At 42.3% G+C, this 20,459-nt stretch overlaps 2 protein-coding genes across 3 annotated transcripts in view; one reads left to right on the top strand and one right to left on the bottom strand.

The window, feature by feature from the left end:
* The window catches only part of UPK1B (uroplakin 1B), a 29,485-nt gene extending 19,875 nt beyond the window's left edge, over window positions 1–9,610 (top strand). Inside the window, exons 7-8 of the mRNA XM_032149118.2 lie at window positions 3,563–3,646; window positions 8,400–9,610. Coding sequence (XP_032005009.1) covers window positions 3,563–3,646; window positions 8,400–8,450 — 135 coding nt within the window. The 3' untranslated portion in view covers window positions 8,451–9,610. The remainder of the gene's footprint in view (window positions 1–3,562; window positions 3,647–8,399) is intronic.
* A 6,549-nt stretch (window positions 9,611–16,159) lies between these two features.
* The window catches only part of B4GALT4 (beta-1,4-galactosyltransferase 4), a 60,363-nt gene continuing 56,063 nt past the window's right edge, over window positions 16,160–20,459 (bottom strand). The window contains exon 8 of one of the 2 annotated variants that reach the window (XM_032150108.2): window positions 16,160–17,092. In XM_032150108.2, coding sequence (XP_032005999.1) covers window positions 16,960–17,092 — 133 coding nt within the window. In that variant the 3' untranslated portion in view covers window positions 16,160–16,959. The remainder of the gene's footprint in view (window positions 17,093–20,459) is intronic. The other variant, XM_058437456.1, reaches the window with a different exon arrangement.

The following is a 20,459-nucleotide window of genomic DNA, read 5'->3' as shown; positions in this document are numbered from 1 at the left end:
CAGGGTGCCTGGACAGAACTGGATGCATTATTCCAGAAAAGGGCATGGGAGTGATCTAGATTATTTTGCAGCAGTGACCAAAGCAACCCTCATTGAGTTTTACTGCAACACTGTCTGGCATTGTTTTAATCAATTATATTCAGACTGTTATTAAAAATTAAATTTGCTGCTTATAATCCAGGTGTGCAATATAATTATTCTCAGGACTATAAAAGGCTTTTGATATTTCAGCACTGGAACTGCTCATGCAAACAAATCTTGATTGGATTGTAACTGTGTACAAACTGTATTACCTCTTTGAAAGGGACAAAAATAGGACATTTGTCTTCAGATAACCAGTTTATTTCATAGTTATACCTTTTTTCCTAGCGCATATAATATTTTAGTTATGAGGACAAACCTGAAGCTTTTCTCAAGTTTAGATAGATGAGAAATTGAGGAAAAGATACAAATGAACTCTTTTCCTGTACCTTAGGACCTCCACACCCATTTTGACAATGCTTCTAACACGTTCCCTTACAGTTCCCTGGCCTTATCTGTTCTAACAACTCCACCTCCACTACCTACCAACTACAAATTCATCATCACTCAGCCCTACTCCTCCACCAAATTCCTGAATTCTGAAATTCCTCTGTCTGTTCCTGACTTCCTGTGCTCCTTGTTTCTCAACCTCACTCATTCTGCTCCTTTGACATAATCTCTTACCTATTAATCCTTTCTGATTCTCCCTAGTCCAGCCTCCCAGATTCCCACACACCGCCATTCTCCCTGACTCATAGGTCTTGCTAAGTCCCCTCCTGCCATCCTTTTCCACCAAGCAAAAGGTGCCACCCCAAGACCTGGTATACTTTATTTCTATTTTTGCATTCACTACCTGGAACTATTTTTGGTCCCAAGTCTATTTTTTCTGAGTCTCCTTGAGGACTATGTATTATTTGATTCTATAGATTTGATATTTTTAGTACTTAGCATAATGCCTGGCACAAAGCACGCACCGATGTTTGATAGATGGGTGAATAAAGAAGTGAATAGTTAATGGTTTTTCTTTTTTTTTTTTTTTTTGAGATGGAGTCTGTCTCGCTCTGTTGCCAGGCTGGAGTGCAGTGGCGCGATCTCGGCTCACTGCAACCTCCACCTCCCAGGTTCAAGTGATTCTCCTGCCTCAGCCTCCCAAGTAGCTGAGACTACAGGTGCACGCAACCACACCCAGCTAATTTTTGTATTTTTAGTAGAGATGGGGTTTCACCATGTTGGCCAGGATGGTCTCAATCTCTTGACCTTGTGATCCACCCACCTCAGCCTCCCAAAGTGCTGGGATTAAAGGAGTGAGCCACCGTGCCCGACCTGGTTTTTATTTTGTTTTGTTTGAGAGACAGGGTCTCACTCTGTCACCCAAGCTGGAGTGCCATGCTGCAATCACAGCTTATTGCAACCTCAAACTCCTGGGCTCGAGGGATCCTCCTTTCCGCCTCAGCCTCCCAACTAACTACAGGCATGTACCACCAGGCCTGGCTAATTTTATTTTTTGTAGAGATGAGGTCTCACTGTGTTGCCCAGGCTTCACTTTTTGACAACCATATTGTAGGTTTTCAGGATCTACAATGCACAAATGTGCTGCTATAGCTGTGAAGACTAACAAAATTAGGGAAGTCACTGTAATCTTATTAATAGTAGAAATTAACTAGAATTTCACACACCATGTCAGATGCAAATATATATATATTCTATGTTATGGTTTATGTGACCCAGAAATGCTATGTGTAAATTGTGATCTATATACCTCAAAAATGTTATAATAAAATGAAGGAAGATCAAGTAAAGTACCACTAAATTGACTAGCATCACGAAAAGACACTAAATGATGGTGAAAAAAATGGGGCTTCTGTCTGTGAGCTTCATGAAGGCAAGGCCCATTTCTGCTTGCCACAGCTAAATGCCCAGCCAGTACTTGGCACGTGGCATAAGTGGGCTCTTATATATATATATTATTAGATGAATGACCACCTCCCAAGATTGTTGGGAGGACCAAGGAGTAGCAGATATGGGAGTGTTTTGTGAACCATCAAGTGTGTTGCAAATTATACTATTGTAAACATTAATGTTCCATTCATTCTGTAAATGTTTATTAGGTGTCTACTATGTGCCAAGCACTTGTTCTAGGTTCTAGAAATTCAACAATGAACAACATAAAATCCCTGCCCTCATGGAGCTTGCATTCTAGCATGGGAGACAGAAAATAAACATGTTGCCAAACAAATACATGATAAAATTCCAGGCCCAAAAAGGCCATGAGCAGAAATAAGGCAGGGTGAGTATATAGAGTAGGACGGAGAAAGGGTCTTTTTCTCTGTCACTGTCAGGAAAGGCTTTGTTGAGATGATATTTGCAGAGGTCTGAATTAAGTGAGAAAATGAGACACTGGAAGATTGGGGAGGAAAGTTCTACATGAAAGGAGCTGTGAGTGCAAAGGCCCTTAAGTGGGAGCAGGCCCAGCTTTTTGAAGGAGCATAAAGGAGATCAATATGACAAGGCCAGAATGAGTGAAGGATGAGTAGAAGACAAGGATGGAGCTAGATTTTTTGCGGCTGGAGTCCCCCACCCCCACCCTCACACACAAATTATAGGGAAGGATCCTTCTTAGGAAAAACAATAAAAATATGCATACAAAATTAGGCACAGGGCCTTGAAAGGGTCTTGCAAGTAAGGGGCCCTGAAGCTTAAGCTCATTCGCTTTGTAGAGAAACCTCCTCTGATAGTGGAAGATGGGGTGAGAGGCAGGGCCGCATGGTCCATGGAACCAGCCCTGGTTATTGCATTTCCTAGGCATTCCCTTTGGTTCCCAGAGCTTTGGTAGGGGCTGCTCAGATGGCAGCTCTAGCCTTACACATGCGTATCACTCCAGAACTTTGCACAGTGACTAGGATAGAGTGCGCCATGTATAAATACTTACTGGATTGTGGCATGCATGAATGGATGATTTGGTGAATAAAAAAATTATTCCTTTGCATGCTCACTGTGACCCTTCAAGGTCTCACTAGAATCCAGTAAAGATATGTTGAAATATAACACCAAATGAGAATTCAGGGAGCATAATGCAGGGGTTCCTTTAATGATTATTAAAAATGGCAACAGGGGACCTCTGGTTTTCATGGACAGAAGCATTTTTATTCAAAAACAAACAAATCAAAAAGTAACTTCCTCCAAATCACCAACAAAGCCTTTGGGGAGGGAAAAATTCTAATTGAATTAAGATTTTTGAATTTATTGTCCATGTATTCAGTATAGAAAGAGTGTTATGCTAAAATAGCAGTACTTTTTAGTGAGATTAAGTGATAAAGACACACATAAATGTGTTGTGGAATCACTGTTCAACAGTATTGTTTATGTTCCCTCAGTAAAGCATTATTAGTAGCTGGCTGTCCCCAGAGATGTGGAAATAGCTGGGGTATGTGAAATCAGACTTTTGGGCAGCATTGATTCCAATAGGAACCTGCTCTCCCATCAATCTCTTCTCTGCTTTCTGGTTCTTCTCACACTAATGTGGAATTGCCCACTCCTTCAGGGCTGCTATGAACTGATCTCTGGACCAATGAACCGACATGCCTGGGGGGTTGCCTGGTTTGGATTTGCCATTCTCTGCTGGACTGTGAGTATTTCCCAGCACATATTTTATTTCTGAGAGGATGATGATAGGGAGAGACCTTGAGAGTGCCACTGGTTACCTCAACCACACTAGAAAGTCTAGAAACAAAACCTCAGGCCTGAAGGCTAGTCAGGAAACTTCTAGCACCGGAGGAAGGACAGTGGGTTCCCTTGAGAGGCAAGGAGTTAACTTCCCCTACCAGAGAAAGGCTGTGCCCTGCCAACCAGCTCCTTCTTCCGGCTGACTGATGCGCAGCTGCCTTTAGAGGGATGGAGAGCCTCTTTCCCTTGCCAGAGTTCTTAGTGAACTGTTCCTCCAGGTCTCCAGATCTCATTAATTCATTTCATCCACATATCAAAGACCGTCACCTCTAGATGGCCCCTGCATGACACTATTATGCCCAGATCCTTCCAAAGGGCTGCCTCTGGCAGATTCATCCTTTCCTACTGCCCACTTTATCTGACGCATATGCAGCAAGAGGTTAGAGCAGTGGTTCTCAGCCCTGGCTACACATTAAAACGCCATGGGGAAACGTTTTTAAAAAATTGCTTGGATCCCAACCTCCAAGACTTCGATTTAATTGACCTGGGGGTTGAGCCAAGGCACTTTTATTTCCCCCAGATGATCTGCTGTCAGGGTTGAGAACCATTGCCTTAGAGAAGCAGTCACAAACTTTTGATTTCAGAACCCCTTTACACTCTCAAAAATTATTGAGGACTCCAGAAAGCTTTTCTCTATGTGGCCTATATCTATTGGCATTTACCCCACTGGAAATTAACATAGAGAAGTTTAAAATATTTATTTATTTTAAAATAATAAGCCCATTAAAAGTTATCACAACATATTTTTGTGGAAAAATAACTATTTTATAATAGTGACTTTTTGGCAAATCTCTTCAATGACTAGCTAAATAGAAGACAGTTAGATTCTCATATTTGCACCTTCACTCAATCTGTTGTAATATGTTGCCCAGGTTGAACAATCTGAAGAAAATACATCCTTCACGTAGACATGTAATTGAAAAAAAATAGTGTTTTAATAATATTCACAATTATCTGAAATAGTGGAGTATAATCTGAAGATAATTGTGAATGTGAAGATAATTGTGAATATTCTTCAATACTACACAAAACTCCACAAGTAGTAGTTTCATTTCATTTCTTTTCTTTTTTTGAGTCAGAGTCTCACTCTGTCACCCATGCTGGAGTACAGTGGCACAATCACAGCTCAGGGCAGCCTCCAATTCCCGGACTAAGTAATCGTCCTGCCTTGGCCTCCCCAGTAGCTGGGACTACAGGTGCACACCATTGTTCCTGGCTAATTTTTTTTATTTCTTGTAGAGACAGGGTCTTACTTTGTTGCCTAGGTTGGTCTTGAACTCCTGGCCTCAAGCAATCCTCCCACCCTGGCCTCCCAAAGCACTGGGATTATGGCTATGAGCACTGCACCCAGCCCACAAGTAGTAGCTTCTTAAAGATCAGCTGCAATTTGGAATCTGAAATTCTGTTAATGAGCTTTTCATACTCTGTCACATTAAAATATATTACATTGGTTTGTCTTGCACTTTGCATATATCTTTCAGCCATTTATAATTCTATAACATCATAGGTTGCTTATTTGGAAAAAGTATTAGTTCATTGTGTTATGAAAATTTCCCAATGTTAACTGATTTATGTATGCAATATCCAAAAAATCACATGTGGCATTGATATTGCCACATGGAAAATACCTTAAGCAATGGAATGCTGTCAAGTTCACAGTGACAACTACAAGTTTTCCAAGGTTCTGATTTTTGCTTGAAAGCTCAAATTTATCATTGGCAATGAATACTGTCAGTTGTTTTCCTTGAAGTGACAGACTGACTCACTTTGTAAATTTTCAAGAAAATATCTGCCACATGTCCAAGTCCAAACAACCATCGCTTGTCTGTTCATCATTTTTTAAAGTAAAAGTGGTGTTTCCTTTTAAAAAAAAAATAGTTCAGTACACAAGTCAATCATGCAAGTGCTTTTCAGACAACCATATTACACTATGTAACAGACTGTTTTATGAATGAATACTTCCTTTTTGTCATGCAGAATATTTAAAAAGATGTGTACTCAAAGGCCAAAATGTAATAAAATTAGTAGTTCTTACTGCTTCATTGAGGACAATCTCAAGTGAAACTGGCTTTTTAAATTTTGTTTTTGGTTTTTTTTGTTTGTTTGTTTGTTTGTTTTGTTTTGTTTTTTACTGCAAGTGCATAGCAGTGAAGACACAGTGATCACTAACAAAGTTTAGTGACTCTGCCTTGATTCTTGCTAATACTCCAGGAGTTTTACTTCCCACTGCATTTACACCATCAGTGCAAATATGAAAACAGTGAAAAAGGCAAATAAATTCTCATTGTTATTCAGATAGCCTTATATAATGGATTTCTGAACTGTCCCTTAGGTGTTTACTATGTGTATTAGTCCATTTTCATAGTGCTGTGAAGAAATACCCAAAACTGCATAATTTATAAAGCAAAAGAGGTTTAATAGACTTACAGTTCCACATGGCTGGGGACGACTCACAATCATGGCAGAAGGCAAAGTAGGAGCAAAGGCATGTCTTACATGACGGCAGGCAACAGAGCATGTGCAGGGGAACTGCCCTTTATAAAACCATCAGATCTTGTGAGACTTATTCCCTATCACGAGAACAGCACAGAAAAAAACCCGGTCGCATGATTCAATTATCTCCCATCGAGTCCCTCCCATGACATGTGGGGATTATAGGAGCTACAATTCAAGATGAGATTTGAGTGGGGACACAGCCAAACCATATCACTATGCTGTAAGAAATGCTGGCTTAGGGGGTGATAAACTGAGTGAGGCAGGAAGGACAGGGAAATCAACTCCTTCAAGGGGTCTTTTATGATCCCTCAACCCAACCTGTTAGGAGCTCTCACAACATCCTGGGCACACCTCTATGATGGAACTTCTCCATGATGATGTATTTGACTGCAAGAAGTTGAGAACCAGCTGTTCTTTGTACCCCCAGTGCCAAGCATAGCATGTAGTAAGAGCTCAAGCATTTGTTGAATGAATGAAAGGTAATAGTGAAGTTTCTATTTGTGCCATATTAGCAGGAACTGTGGGATAATGTTTAAAGGCTTTGAGTATCTTAGAACTCCAAACCAGTTGTAACCCTTGATTTTCCACAAGTATCAAATAAACTCTGGATCTAGTTAATTCCCTCTTGAAATTCAAAAGAGGGAAGGAAAGGGAAGGGAATTAAATGATTAAATGTATTGAGGGCCTGCTATAAACAAGGTACCATGTCAAATATTTTTAATATTAAATCCCCACAACAGTAGCTAAGCAGGTAGCCAGTCTCCCGTCTTACAAGGAGCAGAGAAATTCAGTGGGGCTCTCAAGAATTGTGCTTAATAAGAGCTCTTAAGCATGCCCATTTCACTGTTGCTTGCAAGGGGCTTTTTCTTAGTGATTAACTAGATAAGCTCTGAACCTGACTGCTTGAGTTTGAATCCCAGCTCCACCACCTACTAGTTCTATGACCTTGGGTAAGTAACTTCTCTGTCCCTCCGTTTCTCCATAGGGTTTTGGAAGCATTAACTTCAGTTATACGGGTAATACTTAGAACAGTGCTTGATGCATAATAAGGTATTCTAATAAATATTAGACCCTGTTATTATTTCATTATCTCGTTCACTGCTCTAGCTCTGGGGTAGGTAGAGATGTTATATTTATTTTATAAATGTAGAAACTGAAGTTCAGGAAACTTAAGTGACTTGGCTAAAGTTACCCAGGAGTAAGTGCCAGATCTAAAACAGAGCCCAAATAAACTAAAATAAAACTCAGCCCTTGCCTAAGTCAGATATCTTGAGTTCTGTGGCATTCTTCAGAGGCAGCCATTCCAGGTCACAAGCATTTTAGGAAAAAAGAGAAGTTCCCTGGGAGAAATTTAATACTAGAAGCAGGGAATGCTTACCCCAAAATGGTACATACTAGAAACAGGAAGGCATTGGAGGATAAGTGGCCTTGATGGCAAAAAGAGTTTAGCACAGACGAGAAGGGCAACCCCAGAAGACAAGGAATCTAGGATGAGAACTGGGATCAGAATGTGGGGAACAGAGAAGCTGCTTCTGAGTGGCAGGTAGTAAGTGATGCTTTGGAGCAGGATGGATTTGGTGTCACATCTGGCCCAGTGATGTTGCTTATAATGAGATTACTCTTAAAAATCTGTATCTAACAAAGACATGGAACCAACCCAACTGCCCATCAGCAATAGACTGGATAAAGAAAATGTGGTCCATGCACGCTATGGAATACTGTGCAGCCATAAAAAGGAATGAGATCATGTTCTTTGCAGGGAGATGGATGAAGCTGGAAGTCATCATCCTCAGCAAACTAACACAGAAACAGAAAACCAGACACTGCATGTTCTCTGTCATAAGCGGGAGTTGAACAATGAGAACACACGGACAAAGGGAGGGGAACAACACACACCAGGGCCTGTTGAGGAGTGAGGAGAAGGGAACTTAGAGGATGGGTCAATAGGTGCAGCAAACCACCATGGCACACGTACACCTATGTAGCAAACCTGCACATTCTGCACATGTATCCCATTTTTGGTTTTTTTTTAGAAGAAATAAAAACAAACAAAAAAATCTGTTGTCACCTAAGCCTGAATGAACCTAACATCCATTTTTTCCAAGAATGAGATGTTTCTAAAACAATCCCTTGTTTATTTTTCCTTTCTTCTATTGCAGTTTTGGGTTCTCCTGGGTACCATGTTCTACTGGAGCAGAATTGAATATTAAGCATAAAGTGTTGCCACCATACCTCCTTCCCCGAGTGACTCTGGATTTGGTGCTGGAACCAGCTCTCTCCTAATATTCCACGTTTGTGCCCCACACTAACATGTGTGTCTTACATTGCCAAGTCAGATGGTACGAACTTCCTTTAGGATCTCAGGCTCCTGCAGTTCCCATGACTCCTACTTCTCATCCTAGTCTAGCATTCTGCAACATTTATATAGACTGTTGAAAGGAGAATTTGAAAAATGCATAATAACTACTTCCATCCCTGCTTATTTTTAATTTGGGAAAATAAATACATTCGAAGGAACCTGTGTTATCACAGTAACCCAGAGCTGTATTTGGCTAGCAATCTGCCTGTATCTCTCACTATTATCTAAAAGAAACTTTCCAAAGCTTCTCTTGTCAGGAGAACAGAGAAGTTGGGAAAAGATTACTGAAATATACCTTTTGCATTTGTTTCTAGAGTAGCTCCCATGTATGGAGATGGGTGATTCTCTTGATGCCACCTTCAGATCCTTTCATTCTCCAGAATAATTCTTAACAGTGGTTCAAATTTCCTTTCATACCTTGAAGCATTGTTTAGTAACCTCAATTCTCCATTAATTAAAAGTGTGGGCTGGGCGTGGTGGCTCATGCCTGTAATCCCAGCACTTTGGGAGGCCGAGGCGGGCAGATCACCTGAGATCAGGAGTTCAAAACCAGCCTGGCCAACATGGTGAAACCCCATCTCTACAAAAATACAAAAATTAGCCAGGCGTGATGGCAGGTGCCTGTAATCCTAGCTACTTGGGAGGCTGACGCAGGAGAATCACTTGAATCCGGGAGACAGAGGTTGCAGTGAGCTGAGATTGCACTCCATCCTAGATGAAAGGGCCAGACTCTGTCTCAAAACAAACAAACAAAAAAGCATGGGGACTTCTGGGGACAAACAAGGTGCCTGTTTTATATTTACTCAGTCTTTGCCCTGAATAGTCTCAGCTTGAGACCATTTCAAACTGGAGAGAAGCAAGCCAGCCAATAGAATGGGGTGATTTACAGGGATTTCTGTTTACTGTCAAAATATTTCTCATCTGAACTATGTTTCCATTTGTGGTCCTGAAGGAAATTCTTATAACTCAACATTTGTTTGGTCTTATAAGTAAAGAGAGCGTTAAAATCTGTTCACTTTCATTTTTACCAATGTCATATATGAGTCTAACAAAATGGGTTTTCCAACAGAAAAGCCTAAAGCATGGGAACTAAAGTGGAGGAGGTAGAAACTGCAGACACAGGGTGTGGCTTCCTGCTGGATGCTGGCAAACCCTGCCATACAGTTAAATGGTGGGAACGTCTACGCTCACTTTTACTTTTTGCTCCTGCTACACTTACCCCAGAAGCAGTGATGAGACTGATGCTCTTCAAATCATTTTCCTCTTGCACTTGGAAGCAGTGGAAACCTCGCCAATGCTAACTGCAGAACTGTGTGTCCTTCATGAAGAAAACATACCTGTCACTTTGGCGTCCTGCTCCCAGCTGACTCAGACGCAGGCAGCACCCTCATCCCATGCCCCCACCAGGTACCTGTGAGTGAGGCTGAGCGCGGGGGTAGGGGAAGGACAAGGAGGATTGGAGGGGACTTGCCTCGGTTGTAAAGCTGGCGCAGGAGCCTGATCCCTGATTCCCAGGAGAGAGAACCAAAGGTCCGTGTCCTGACAGCACAGCCAGTTCACCTCTCCTTGGCCCGCCTTGTCTCTCCTGAATGAAGATCATGGGATATCGAGATAGATGACACCTGTGCTTGGCTGAGAAGGTTCTCTCTGTGGTCCTTTAGAAGACAGGAGGAGAGGGAAGGAGCTTCCTCTGGGCAAAGCTTTGAAACAGCCGTGCTCTCATCTCCCTCTGCACACACTCTCCTATGTGTTCTGGTGCCTTTTGCCTCCACCACTCACTGGGCTTTCCAGTGCCCTCACCTCCCGACTGCCTGAGCAATTCCTGCCCCAAACCCACTTCTGCCTTCCCTTGCAGGGCTTCATGCTCCAAAATTCTCTATACATGCAAAATTCCTTTTTTTTTTGCGACGGAGTTTCACTCTTGTTGCTCAGGCTGGAGTGCAATGGCACGATCTCGGCTCACTGCAACCTCCGCCTCCCAGGTTCAAGCAATTCTCCTGCCTCAGCCTCCCAAGTAGCAAAATTCCCTTCTTATGATTGGATCTCAGCTAGGTTAGGGGAAGGCCTTTTTGGAAACCAATTCATACTAAGGAGTGGGTGACAACTCAACTCCACTGTCTCAATCTCTATGACGTTTTCTTGATAACTGAGGTTGATCTCTAGTTGGCGGAATCCAGCACAGCAGTGGGAGCGTGAAAGAGCCATTGTGGGACAAGATGGCCCACCTGCTGCTCCTTAAATCTTATCCCCTGACTTCCTTACCAAGCAATAACTAAAAGAGAAAGGGACTTCAGTGAGTCACTGCCCCCTGCCCCCTCTCCAGCTAGTTTCCTTCCTGGAGCCTCAGCCTCCTCCTTTATAGAAGGTGCAAAGTCCACTATAAATGGGGGCAGGCTCTGCTCATTCCAAAACCAAATAAGGTCCTAAACACCGGCACCCACTATGTCCTGGGGCTCCAACACTTGAGGAGGACACACCTTTCAGCTAAGACAGAAAAGAGGTCTGAGGATCACCCTGCAGAGTCTGGCCATTCAGGACTCCTGCACTTCCCTCTACAGGGCTCTCCTGTTTTAACCTCAGGACAGTTTCTGTTCTGCCCAGTTCCTGCTCCCATCTCCCTCCACCTTCCCTGGAGGCCCAGCCTTGCCCCTCTTTCTTCTGGCTCCAGGGACTGGAAGTGGCCCCAAGCCAATGCTCAGGCAGCCCCAGCCCCAGCCCCAGCAAACCAGGGAGGCAAAGGGGAGCCAGGCGGCTTGGCTCTAGAGATCTGGCAGCTTGCTGAGTGTGAGACAGGCCCAGACACAACTATCTTGTGAAACTTCCCTCTTCAACACCTGCTTATCAGGTGGGCAAAGAATAATTACTACCTAACACCAAAAATGTGTCAGGCTAATTCCCGTAAGTTTTACTTGATTGCAACACCAGGTGGGTCATCATGCTCTCTTGGCTGGCCATTTCCCTCCCTAGATTGCTCCACAGGCTCCTGGCAGGGAAACAGTTTGTCATTTAATGTTTAAAAGCTCACTGCCCCTACTTGTCAGCCTTGCAGCTTTTCTTTCTCTACATTAGCTGGAATAAACAGGAACTGCTTCTATTTTAAGCAGAAGATCAGGTATTTTCTGGCTACCCATAAAGGAAAGGAATACTAGTCATGTGAACTTGAAAATCTAATCTCCTCTCAATCTCACACCCCCACCCCAACCAATCTGACTGACAACCTGTGTTGTGGTTGAGGAATTAGAAACTAAGCTGGTTTCTCATTTCTATTGATGGAACAATTTCCTTTCTCCTTCTGGGTCTAGTATTTCCTCTAGTGTCTCTTCCAGATCCTTCTCAGCTTGTATAAGTGAGACTGAATCAAAGAAGAACCCCAAAGGAGGGTAGCTGTAGACTACTGAGTTTGCTATTGTAAGGCTCAAATGTAAGGCTCAAATGTAAGGCTCCCCGTGAAGGGATCCAGAAACATTGTAGAGAAAGGCAGCTTTGCCAAGAAACACAGAGATCCCATACCCTTCTCCAACCAACCCTTCCCCCAGCACATACCCTCACTCCACATTGTTAAGACACAAATGGCCAAATCCTGGAGTTTGGAGAAATGGTACTGTCATGCCCTACTTTCTAGTGGTTTCTACCCTGAGTTCCTCTTGAAAAAGAACTACAGAGCAACAGATGCTGGTGAGGCACTCACAACTAGGCTCAACTATTATCCTGTTAGACATAAACAATCTCACAGAATAACAGCCTCATAGAGTCACTCTGAGACCATGATAAAATGAGGCAAGCCAAGGCCACTGCATAATTTTGTCTATGCATAGACAAAAACAAGGTCACTGTGCCACCCACAAAAAAACCAAACGCCTGCTTTCTTGGCTAAAATTAGTGATTGCTATGTCTTCCCAATTACAGCTTTACTCTCTTGCTAGTCTCCCTCCCTACAAATAAAACTTATTGAAATACACAACCATGGACTTGCCCCTGCTTTCTGATAATATCCAAAAGAGCAAACCCTTTCTTGGACCCTCCCCAAATGACCCAACCGAAGCCCAAATGCTGTAATAATTCTAACTTCCTTGTACTGAGTTGCTTCATGGATCCCCCATGGTGTATTCTCACTCACTGCAACGATTGCAACTAGTCACAATCCCAATTTTTTTCAAAATAGAGCTCTTGAATTTATTCCTCCAACTGAAATTTTGTACCCTTTGATCAACTCTAACCCAATTAATTTATCTGCAATGTGTTCCTGGGAGATTTTGGCTGAAGAGCATTAACACTCTCCAAGTTAGTCTTCCAATCCTTATTTCCTCTAGGAAATAAGGTTTATTTATTCCTTCCTGGTGTAGGTATATTTATTTATCCATCACCATGAAGTGGTTAAGAACATGAACTCTGGAATCAAAGCACTTGGCTCCAAATCCCAGCTCTTTGACAAGTCACTTAGCTTCTTGGAGCCTGCTTCAGAAAAACTGGTCTCTCCTCACACAGGACTGGGAGGATTCAGTAAGATACATAAAGTGTGCATCAGCCTATAAGAGATGCCAATCGGGAAGTTATATCAGGGAAACTGATACAGAGCAAGCACTTATTATTATTTCCCACCCTTCACCAACCTCTGCTCCAAGCCCCCACATCTCTCTCTCATTCTTTCTCTCACACACACACACACACACACACAAAATCTCACACACACTCCACACATGGGCACACAAGGTTTGATAATTTTATTTAAATCTTAACAATTATCAATGAACAATGGAGCCTTTACCTGTACAGGTGTACTTCCTAGGGGTGGAACCTCTAAACCACTCCCTTGTGTATATTTTTAGAATGATCAGGCCCTCTCAGCAGGTATAAGATGGTTGTGCATATACAAAAAAATCAACGAAGGTAGAAATAGCATAAAATATCGAAGGCACTAAGGATAAAGGGTTTTTTTTAAGTTATAGAATGTGATTGGTGAAAAAGAACTTATGAAATGTACCTGAATATGCTTCATCTTGCAGAACATGTTAATGGTTTTTGGTAAGGACTGCATATATGCATAGGATTGGGGAAAGTGAATTTCAAGTCTGGGAGAAAATGTCTTTTATCTCACTCAAGTCCATTCACAGAGCATTTTGGGGCTCCCAGGAAATCTATCCATTGGGGCTTGAGTGGAAGTGACAGGGGTAAGGGCAGAAAAACTAGGGAGGGAGTTGGGGACAAAGTTCTGAGAGCAGCTGAGAAAAGGAATGCACTTTCCAGGGTCCAGACAATACTCACTCTCTGTAGCAATTAGGACAACGACACACATTCAGGAAAATTACCACAAAGAATAAGAGAAGCCAAGAAGAAGGCAATATGATGTAATGGTCTTGAAAGTCAAAAGGCCCGAGTTTGGCTCTGAATCTGCCATTTGTTGCCTGTAAGACTCCTGGCAAGTCACCCTCCTGGCTGGGACCTCTACTTACTCATCTGCCCTCTTACCTCAAGAGTCAGAAACATCGGCCAGGCACATTGGCTCATGCCTGTAGTCCCAGTACTTTGGGAGGAAGAGGCAGACGGATCACCCGAGGTCAGGAATTCAAGACCAGCCTGGCCAATATGGTGAAACTCCGTCTCTACTAAAAACACAAAAATTAGGTGGGCATGGTGAGGCACGCCTGTAGTCCCAGCTACTTGGGAGGCTGAGGCAGGAGAATCACTTGAACCCGGGAGGTGGAGGTTGCAGTGAGCCGAGATTGCGCCACTGCACTCCAGCCTGGGTGACAGAGTGAGACTCTGTCTCAAAAAAAAAAAAAGAGTAAGTGGCACCAATAAAGTGTGTGTAAAGATACCACGAACTGTAAAGCACTATAGAAATGAATGCCAGTATAGGTGAGGAAAAAAAAAATCAATGAAAACTTCAAAGTAACACACACTTTGTGTTAGGTAGTTGTGATATCGAAATAGCCTGCCCCCATATAATCCTTAGCAATTATAGTAGGCATAGCTGTCTCTACAATATTTAAGACGGTAGGCCTCTTTGTGGCAACTACGAGAAAATGCACAAGGCAGGAACTGGAGGAAGCCAGTTCCTTTGAAGCCAAACCCCCTACCCAGTGGGGAGGCAAGAGCAGGGAGGGAGGCAGCAGTGAGTGGGCAGGCAGCCTCATGCCCCATGTCAACAGCCTTTGATGCCCCAGTGCAGGAAAAGTGCCACAATGGCAGTGTCAAGGTCTTAAAAAACTATCTTCCACCTCAAGAAGTTTCATAACAAGTCATTTAAGGGGCTTTTAGATTATATTGGTTGAAAGAATTACCTGAAGAAAAGTAAAAGCCATCGTTCAGTGGTTTCCAACATTTAACAATTGCAGATGTCAAAAAAACACAATTTCTGCATGGTACTAGCTATATTCCATTTCCATTGAGTAGGAAATTGAGTTCTCAAATACAGATCTTCAAATTCCTTGCACACACCATTCTCTTCCATTGCCCTTCCCAACCATGATGAGCGAGGGACCTACAACCTCTCAATTACCATCTGTTAATATGGTCATAGTCAAGCAAATTGGGACAGAGCTCTGGAGAAAGTTTCTACAGAAAAGAGAAGGACAGTAAGGGAGAGATTTACTCAATACACTACAGCCCCATTAGCGAATCTCCCAAGAATGAAGCTCCTTTACAAAGTTTGAGCAAAAAACATGAAAACCCTGAGTATTTCTCTGCTAAGTAGAGAAATAACACGGCCAGGCACTGTGGCTCACACCTGTAATCCCAGCGCTTTGGGCACCCCAGGCGGGCAGATTGATTTTGAGCTCTAGAGTTCAAGACCAGCCTGGGCAACATGGTGAGACCCCATCTCTACTAAAGATACAAAAAAACAGCTGGGAATGGTAGCGTGCGCCTGTGGTCCCAGCTATTCAGGAGGCTGAGGGGGGAGGCTTGTCACTTGAGTCTGGGGGGTGGAGGCTGCAGTAAGCCAAGACTGCACCTCCGCACTACAGCCTGGGTGACAGAGCAAGACCTTGTCGCAAAAAAAAAAAAGGAAAAGAAAAAAAACCACTTTTGCTCTTTTGCTCCCTGTGCTGAGTTAAATGCTAAACCAAGCTAGCCCTAGGTAAACCTTTCATGTCCATAAAGTGTATTGTCCTTTCAAATTCTCCTTCCCCACTTGAGTGGTGACAACTCCTGTTTTATCTTAGGAGCACCAAAACTTCCTACTCCCTCTCCCTGCTTGGGAAGGATTAGATATTATTTAAACTTCCTGGCTGGCACTCACTCATGTGAAAGTTTAACTGTTGAGGTGTCATACAATAATGATGGATTGAGAACCCCTAGGGCTTGCATGATAAGCATAATGCATTCATGGAGAGGCCCAGGGAGTGAGACACAGATGGGTCTATCCTGAGATTGGAGCTGGTTCCATAAGGAGGTCACACATGAGACAAACAAGAGAGAGGGACAGAAGGATGGGAGACAGAGGGAGTGGAGGGCTTTGTTTCATTTGTTCTGTTTTTAAGCTCTTTAGAATTATGGATACTGAAATGAATATATCTGTAGGCCTCAAAGAACAATAAAAAACACGAAGGAACACTCAAAGCTTTTTCACATTTTACTACAGAGGTATTTGATAGACATATTTATTATTAGTTAATATATAAACTTGTAAACTGCTAATTCATATCCTACTTGTGCAAAATCATTTTACAAAAACTCTTTAAAAAATAATAGAGAATGTGTTCTCTGGTGGGCATCACTGGAAGGCATACCTGGGCAGGTGCCTCCCCTGAAGGCTATCAGCAGCTGCAACCAGCTCAGCTACTGCTGCCACTGCAGCCGACACTCCGCCCTCCTGCTACCTCTTCATTCCCAAGTTCACTGCATCTTGATTCGTCACCTTTTCTCCCCTCTTTTGTGGCCGCCTTCTCACCTGACATCCACCACTTCACAGACGATTGTACAGGATAAATGAATAACAGTGTATCTTCGTACCTTTCTACCTTGGACGAGAACAACTCTGGTTCTCTCAGACATTCAGCAGTCTTATTTCCTGTGGCCTTTTATCCTATAATATATTACTTCAAATTTAAATAAATCTCCTTCAACCAGAGCCCTCAAAAAGCGTTCATTTTATCCTTTGAGTCATCCTTTTATATAAAGTCCTTCAAGTATCCATATTACAATATTTAACCCTCATGATCAAAATGACTAAGAAAGCTGTCTTGTTAGAACTGTTTTATACTCCACGTCACCAGGAGCTCTGCTAATACAAAAAGGAAAAATTCAGCCTAACAATGAGCTGTAACAGGTTCTTAATGTGTGCTACTACTTGAAGTCTCTAGGCCAAATTATTGCAACCAAAGAATCAGTTCTTCCAAACATCACCAAAAGATCCAGGGTCATGCACCAGACCAGAAATCCACTGTGATGTTGACATACAAAGGATTGTGTTCCACAGATACTAATTTGTAAGAACAACTACTCAACCCATCTGTTCTCCAGACTCGTGACACTTGGTGTAAGAGCTTCATCCTAAAGATAAAAAGAACAAATGTGAATGATAAGAATTTAACGTATGTCTCCACCGCATTTTGCCTTGCCCTGAAATGTGGCAAACATATTTTTGTAAATTATTGTACCTGTGTGTTTCCTACTATTACGAAGTTTGTAATGTTTTCCCCATTGAAGGTGACAAATGTGATAGCCATGTATTCATGTGTCCGACTCCATGTGAGAACCCGGGGACTCATGATGAAAAGTATCACACCACTCAGTGAGCCCCCAGTCTACAGGACAGAAGGATGTGCAAGGAACACAGATACAACAGGATATGTAGCATCCACTGCTAACTGATCCTTGGCTGAGCTTCACGGGATCTCTGAATCTTCTTATGTTATAAGGAAAGTTTGTCTGTAGGTGGGTACATAGCTTTCACGAGCCTCCAAAAAAATTAGAATGTATGTAGATGAGGATGAATGAAGGGGGACCTAACTTCATGAGGAAGTCGGGTGAGGTGTCAGGGAGAAGAGAAATTTCAGTAAGGCTAAAAGAGAGAAATTCAGCAAGTGAAGAAGGCGAAGGAAAGAGCACTGTAGGCAGAGAGACCACCCTGGGCAAGAGGCAAAAACATGCAGAAGAGCAGGATGCATTTAAAGAAGTCACTAGTGTAGCCAGAGCCATGGAGTCTGGGAAGACAAGTGGGCAGTGAACTGAATAGGTTCTACTTGCTCAGCAGTGAAAACAATAAATGCTGGTTACCCATGACAATATGGATGGGGATCAGATGCATAATGTTCAGCTAAATCAAGTCGGAGAAGAATAAATGCAGTGATTTCATTTACATAAAGTTGAAAAACATGCAGAACTAAGCAATCTTTTGTTTAGGGATACAAACATATGGGAAAACAAGAAAACCAAGAAACAGCCAAAATAACTATCATTATCACAAATACTTATCACAAAAATTCAGAGAAGTGTTACTTGGGTAGGTGGATAGGGGAGACACGAAGGAGGAGACTACAGAATTAGGGAGGACCACACAGGTCATGCACTCAAAGTGGGGGTGGGAGATACCAGCAGTGTTCATGGCATCAAGAATCTTCATACTTTTCATACAATTTAGGAATACTCTTTTGTATCTACTCAACAATTAATTTTTTTACTATAAAGAGAAAAATTTACACCTATGGACAATGACTAGAAAAACACAGAAAATAGAAGTAGCTATTTTGTTGGAGTGGTTGACTCTACCAAAAGGGTGAAAAGCCATTTAATAATGCTTTAAAATATAAACTTTAGGCCAGGCATCGTAGCTCATGCCATAATCCTAGAACTTTGGGAGACTGAGGCAGGAGGATTGCTTGAGCCCAGGAGTTTGAGACCAGCCTTTGGCAACACAGGGAGACCCTGTTTTTACAAAAAAAAAAAAAAAAATTAGCCAAGCATGGTGACACATGCCTGTGGTCCCAGCTACTTGGGAGGCTGAGCTTGAAGGATTGCTTGAGCCTGGGAGATCGAGGCTGCAGTGAGCCATGTTCACGCCACTGCACTCCAGCTTGGGTAAGAGAGCAAGACCCTGCCTCGGAAAAAAAATAAATAAATAAACTTTAACAGGACTCTTTAATATCAGGCTAAAAGCACTTTAATATTGTTTTAAAATGTAGACTATAACAAAAGCACTAAAACCCCTTAAGACTGTTTGAAAATTTAAGGGGAAAAATCAAAACAAAGAAATATAGATTCTTCAAAGCCTCATAAGAACTGCCTTATCTGCCAGGATTCCTTGGTAAATAGGCCAATTCCCAAGGCAGGAAAAGCATAAGAAGAGCCTAGAACATCTCATCACAGCACAGCACAGGGAGGCAAGCTCTCGAGGACTACTGGGATTCAGGACCCAGCTTGAAGAAGATCCCATTGGCCAAAGATGAGACAATATGAGTACCAAAAAGTACAAGAACTACATCCTGAAGGATGGTAGGAAACACCAAGTCATTAGTCTGAAAAATTTTTCATCACTGCTTGACTCTTTCTCTTTATTCTGCCTTTCCTTTAAAAAGTATACCCCAGGGTACCCAAATACATGAAAAGGGAAAGTACTTTGTAGAAAAATCTAATAAATGCAGAAGGAACAACAGAATTAGAATATTACAACTTTGCAACTCTTAATTAAATAATAAATTTAGAAATCAAGCATCAAGGACTGCTGAAGTCATTAGGTGAAAAACTGATGGGGAATCTCACAATGCATAGATTAGACTGGCAATATCGAAACCCATAGATCAATCCTAACATCACAAAATGACACAACCAGACATTACATCCTCCTGTTGTGACACTAGAGGAAGTACACAACACCATAGATGAAAATTCTTGCCCATAAATAAGATTCTGTTCAAGTCTCCAGAAATGCAGAGAAATCCCAGTGTGATGGTTAATATTGACTGTCAACTTGATTGGATTGAAGGATGTGAAGTATTGTTGCTGGGTGTGTCTGTGAGGGTGTTGCCAAAGGAGAGTAACATTTGAGTCAGTGGACTGGGAGGGGCAGATCTACCTTCCATGTGGGTGGGCACCATCTAATCAACTGCTAACGTGGCTAAAATAAAGCAGGCAGAAGAAGGTGGGAGATGCCGACTTGCTGAGTCTTCTGGCCTTCATCTTTCTCCTGGGCTTCCTGCCCCTGAACATCAGACTCCAAGTTCTTCAGCTTCCGGACTCTTGGACCTACACCAGTGGTTTGCCAGGGGCTCTTGGGCCTTTGGCTACAGACTGAAGGCTGCACTGTCAGCTTTCCTACTTTTGAGGTTTTGGGACTCGGACTGGCTTCCTTGTTCCTCAGCCTGCAGGCGGCCTATTGTGGACTTCACCTTGGGATGGTGTGAGTCAATTCTCCTTAATAAACTCCCCTTCATATATATATATATATATATCTCCTATTAGTTCTGTCCCTCTAGAGAACCCTGACTAATACACCCAGTTTATGAGAAAATAGTGGTCAGGAGAACATATTAAGTTATACTACCAGGATGCAATTGGAAAAATCCACAATGCAAGGAATCCTATTGGACAAATAATCTGGCTTGTTCCACAGATAAATATCAAGGAACAAATAAAGAAGGGGAGAGGGAACCTACAGATTAAAAGAGATCATTCAAATGCAATGTGGACCTTGTTTAGACACTGATCTGACCAACTGGTTTTAAAAATAAAAGAGCACTTAACACTGACTAGACATTTGATGACATTAAGAAGATATTGTTAATTTTATTCTAGGTATGATAATGGTATTGTGATTCCTTTTTTAAAACTGCTTATATTTTAAGAATACATACTGAAGCAGTTACACATGAAATGCTACGACATCTGTGACACGTTTCTAAATCCAGTGGGGTAGGAAAAA

The sequence above is a fragment of the Hylobates moloch genome, unplaced genomic scaffold (genome assembly GCF_009828535.3).
Source record: "Hylobates moloch isolate HMO894 unplaced genomic scaffold, HMol_V3 SCAFFOLD_4, whole genome shotgun sequence".
Taxonomy (NCBI): domain Eukaryota; kingdom Metazoa; phylum Chordata; class Mammalia; order Primates; family Hylobatidae; genus Hylobates; species Hylobates moloch.
This window is presented reverse-complemented; position numbering and strand designations above follow the sequence as displayed.